The 5236-nt window shown below is 36.3% G+C and overlaps 1 protein-coding gene across 1 annotated transcript; it reads left to right on the forward strand.

Moving 5' to 3' along the window:
• Positions 1-1028: 1028 nt before the first annotated feature.
• Positions 1029-1677, forward strand: LOC105215282 (inhibitor of growth protein 3-like). The gene has a single exon (XM_054228279.1). The coding sequence runs from the start codon at positions 1176-1178 to the stop codon at positions 1587-1589; it is 414 nt and encodes a 137-aa protein (XP_054084254.1). The 5' UTR covers positions 1029-1175; the 3' UTR covers positions 1590-1677.
• The last annotated feature ends 3559 nt before the right edge of the window (positions 1678-5236 follow it).

A 5236-nucleotide genomic window follows, 5' to 3' on the forward strand; every position in this document is an offset into this window, starting at 1 on the left:
AGTGACCTGGCTTCACTTGGTGTTTCCAGTTGGCGCCAAATAGCAAAAAGGAGGAATGAGTGGCGCGCTCTGGTGGATTCGGCTATAATCGCTTAAAGCGGTTCCTACGCCAAATATATATATATATATATATATAAAGTCTTGAGAAGATTGTTCTTCTAAGATTGACTGAAGTCATTTTCACGATGGACCCGAATATTTTTTGGAAGAATTTTTTGTCACCAGAGCAACAATAAAATTTTCATGAACTTCAAAAGATTTTTTTAGGATTCAAATATAATTGTTTTAACAATAACGGTTGATCCAATGGATGAAAAAATAAAATAAATCTGAAAAAAAAATCTTCTACACAAAGTCCAACATACTCCTACTGAAACCCCCTTTTCGCCAAACGAGTGCACAAATCAATTTGACTCCTCATTTGCCTGCTATCGATACCAATCTTGTCATCAATGGCAGCAGCGACAGCTCGAAAAATTCGATAGTACGTATAACGGGGTCTGTGCGTGTGTGTGGTTTGAGGTCTAGATGCGGCATGTTGCACGTTGCACAATTGCAATTGCAATTGCAATGTCATTATGCACATGTATCTCCGCCGGGCAGCACTGGTGAATGTTGGCCATGCGAATTACCCTGACGTTGGAAGCAGTTTGCGCCGCCACCGAATGATTGGAATGAATTCTGTGGATGTTGTGGTCGTAGATCAAATTGAGTTGTTGATGTCGTTGCCGATGGTGTTGGATGGCGTATGTTGATTATGGGTGGAATTAGGTTATTTTCAATGGGGTTGCCAAGCAGTTGGAATATCAGATTAGGCATTAATGGTGGATTTAGGAATTTAAGAGGCTTTGGAAGCAGAAGCAGGTCTAATAGTGTACTAAAAATTACATTTTTTACTATTAGAGGGAAGAAATGTCTTTTAGAGATTTAGAAACCGAAACACAGCCCAGATCTAAACGTTTCATGCAGCCGAAAACTGTTACAACAAATCTTAAACACCCTGTGTTTTCCAATTTACAAAACTTCTCATTACTTTGTTGTAAAAAATTTTCAATTGTCAACGAAATTTCTTATTTGTATTCGGACATTTTTGTAACTTTCTTTGGAAAATTTGTAAATTTAGTGCATCTATATTTTTGTAACTCTAATTTTTGTTAACGAATCGCCATCTTATCATGTTGTCACAGCGATTACAGGGCGCGAAAGAGCAGGAGCACCCCACAACATCGTCAGCTGCAGTTAGCTGTCTCTCCGCGCCGCTGCAGCCGACGAAAACAACCAACACGATTGCCACACAATACTCCTACTCGAGTATGTACGACAATGTGCTGCTGACACCGCCAGATTTGCCTTCTGACGAAGACGAAGCGCTGTGCTATAATCCGAATGAGCCGCGCTACTGTATTTGTAATCAAGCCTCTTATGGCGCCATGATTGCTTGCGACAACAAGTTGTGTCCCTACGAATGGTTTCATTTTCAATGTGTGGGTGTCATACGACCGCCAAAGGGCAAATGGTATTGTCCGCTCTGTAAATCGACGATGCAACAGCGTAGAGGTTCGGCACGAAAGCGGAAAATTTCTGGGTAATAAAGTGTAGGGTTTGGTTTTTCATGAATTTGTTTAAAATTTTATGATTGTTTTGAAAAAAAGGATTTCCTATTCTTAATTATTAATGTAATTTTATGAATAAAAATTTATTAAGTAAATAAATAAGTTAAGCATATCATTATTACCACGACGACGATAACTGTGGGCGAGATCTCTTTTCTAAAAGTGTTTATACAGAATTCAGGGTTGCATTTTTAATGTGCCTAGAGAGCGCTAGACTAATGCAGAAAATCAGTTCAAGCTCTAGTCCTTCTATTTCACCTTGACTCCCTGTTAGTATAAATATGGCTCATTTCATAGTTGGTATAGATTATTAAAAAACCAACAACTTGGCGTCGGTAAGCAAGAAAATATAATATATTTAATCAAGATCTTTGCAAAGTTGGTTCTATGAAGACAGGGAACAATACAGAATTATTTTTTATTCAAAGAGAGGGAGTGATTTGATAAAAATTAATCCGTTTAAACCTTCCCTTGCCGCCTTATGGTACACCGGGATCTTAAAATGGGGCATGGGGTTTCTTTGTAACATATACAGCTACGGTCAACTAATTAACAACAATATGCACCAAAGAAATCGTTTTGCCCTAACACCAAATATTTCTTTAATCTGGTAAAATTTTTTGCCATTATTATTAATATGAGCAACGATGCGAAGTCCTATTTGGAGATTGCGCAATCTTTAAAGATCTTTAAAATAATGGGTTTCATCACTGTTCCGTATTTTAAATGACATAAATCCACAGTAAGAGTGCTAACCAAGAAGGGATGACGAGCGAATCATAAAAATACCCCTAAAAAACATCAAATGAAATTCGCGTGGATTTTTGTGGTGAAAATGATAGTGCACCATCGGAAGAAGGATTCCTCGGATGAAGCCACAACAGATTGTACTCTAAAAGAGCGGAAAAGAGTCCTATTTTTAAAATAAATACACTTTTACCAGATGGAAAAACCTCCGTTCGGCGTCCACGAAGTAAAGGGTTTGACCCCAAGTACAGTCGCCCCACGCTGCAGCACGGCGGGGGTACTATAATAATATGATGCTGTGTCATGAAGGGGTGTTGAGCCTATAACAAAAATTCAGGGTTATATGGATCAGTACTAGTATATTTCTATAATGAGAGGTGTAATCCTTCCATATTCCGACGACAATATGTCTGTTACTTGGCTTTTTCAGCAAGATAACGACCCCAAACTTACCGCGGGTCAACTAAACGATGGCTGGACGAAAATATAGTTTCTTTATTGGACTGGCTTTTGTGGAGTCTAGACCTGAACTCTATTAAGAATCTCTGGGGGCAATTAAAAACGAAGGTTCGATTGAACAAAATCAGAAATTTCATCGAACAATTAAGAAGGGTAAAGATAAAATGGGGAGCAATTTCCAAAAGCATATGTGAGAAGTTAATTGAATCAATGCCCCGCAGATCTAAAACCTTTATTCAAATAATGGGTTTTCCACAAAATATCAATTTTATTATATTTAACAAATTATCAAGCGTTGCTAATTACGTGACCGAGAGGTTTTGGTAGATACTTTTTCAAAAAATGAAAAACGTTGTAAAATAAAATAAAAATTAAAAAAACTACATATAACTTAAAAATAAACGAAATATCGCATAAATAAAATCCAAAAGTTTCAATTAGTCTAGTCAACTTTTTGAGTTATGAATAATTACATGACTTAAGCAGTAGCGTTGCTAATTAGTTGATCGTAGCTGTAAGTTGAATTTGTGACATTTTAATAAAACTGGGGGATTAAAAACCGGTCGTTTATTAATCGTTCAAAAAAATTAACTCGAGCAGTTGTTGTTGTTATTATAGCGGCACAAAATATTCCCCAAATAATTTTTAGGAATACTGCCGAGTTTACAATCCTGTGCTAGATAAAAATCGGCGTCCGTTTTGGGTATGTAGATCCGACTATCGAAGTCTAATGTATACTGAGTACTTAAGAGGTTAGAGCTAGTCAGGATTTTCAAAAAACATGTTTTTTCTTTTTTGCATTTTCGTTAAGTGCAATATCTCAAAAAATTGTTCTGAGGACGTCACTTTGTTAATTTTTGAAAAAAAAAGCTTCGATCAGGCCCAGGATTATCTACTTATAAAACTATTTTTTCTTATTCGATTGATTTTAGATGAATCTCCAAGGACTTATGATTGCTACCGCAAGGACCTTTTTTTGGAACTGGGTCAACACAAATAGCTATAACTTTGGAAATTACAATTTTTTCTGAAAAATTTCGTGACTTTAAGTAAAAAATTTGTGTAATAATGCCATATTATTACTTTTGTAATTACCGAAAAATCGATTTTTTTCGAATCTCTGACTACCTAACTCCTTAACATCTCTTAATATCCGAAACTCAAAATATTGCACTTTATGTACGTTTCAAGGACTCATCGGATTATTTCATGTACTGAACCGCCCGTTTTAAGCTGCCCAATCTACAATACACATACAGAAATGAATTCATTCAAATGTAAAATCTCTTAAGTAGAAGCAACAAACATTTTCATTAAATATGAGCACTTAAAAATTTTAATAAAACCCAAGCAACTATGAAAATAATAAAGAAAAAATTATAAATAATAAAAATGAAAGGCCATACAGTAGAAAAAGCTAACGTAGCGCAAAACTAACTTCTTTCATTTATTTAAAGGACTCTGAAATAGTATCTTCAACTTATTTTTTCAAGTATCTATGTATATATGGGTGTGTGTATGTCTATTGTGTGCGTACAACGTAAATACTTTGCCCTACATTCTTCTGCCAATTTGTTGGCATTACAATGCTACGAGCAGAGAGAGGGGGAGGGTTGAGGGTTATAAGTTATGGCAAACATTGTTTTGTCAATTTTACATATTGCCTCTACAAGCTACGCTTCAGCAATTTTTGGCAATTTGTTATTGTTGCCATAGTTATGCTGCGCTGCTTTTGCTTATTATTTGTTTGCTTTTGCTACTATTGGTTGTTGTTGTTGTTTTGCCTGCTTCGCTCGATAAGTTGTAATCCCTTGCGAAAGTTCGAGTGTTGTTATTGCTGCTTATTCTTCTTTCTTCATTCTGCTTTTGCTTCACCATCAGTTCTTTTGTAACTACTCATTGTTTACAGCATTGAAGTGCTTTTGTTGTTGTTGTTGTGTGCACTTTTAGTGTTGTTCTGCTTGTACTTTTGTTTTCAATTTGAAGCTTTCTTCTTTAGTGTCGTCACTTCAGCTCTTACGTACATTTGATAGTTTCGTGTAGCATACATGCAGGCGCAATGCCAGTTGTTTCAGCTTCTTTCGTTTTTTTTGTTTTTTTCTTTCTTTATTTCGGCTTTCTTTACACGCATTCATGCAGTGCAAGCAGAGTTTTGATCTGTTGCATGTTCCATGCAGTTGCACTGTTGCAACTTGGCAATTTGCATATCACAAACCATTTGCGATTGCTAAATTTGTGGCATCATACGATGTGGCAGGCCATGTGCGTCCGTTTGTGTGTGTGTGCTTATCGCTCTATGTTGCATGTGGTTTTGTGCATATTGGCAGTTTGCTTTGCGGCTGTGCGCAATTTGCTAGTTTGCGGTTGACGCATAAGAAAACAATTTTCCAAGAAAAGTGCACCAAATCCATTTGCCA

Source organism: Zeugodacus cucurbitae, chromosome 3 (genome assembly GCF_028554725.1).
Source record: "Zeugodacus cucurbitae isolate PBARC_wt_2022May chromosome 3, idZeuCucr1.2, whole genome shotgun sequence".
NCBI lineage: Eukaryota > Metazoa > Arthropoda > Insecta > Diptera > Tephritidae > Zeugodacus > Zeugodacus cucurbitae.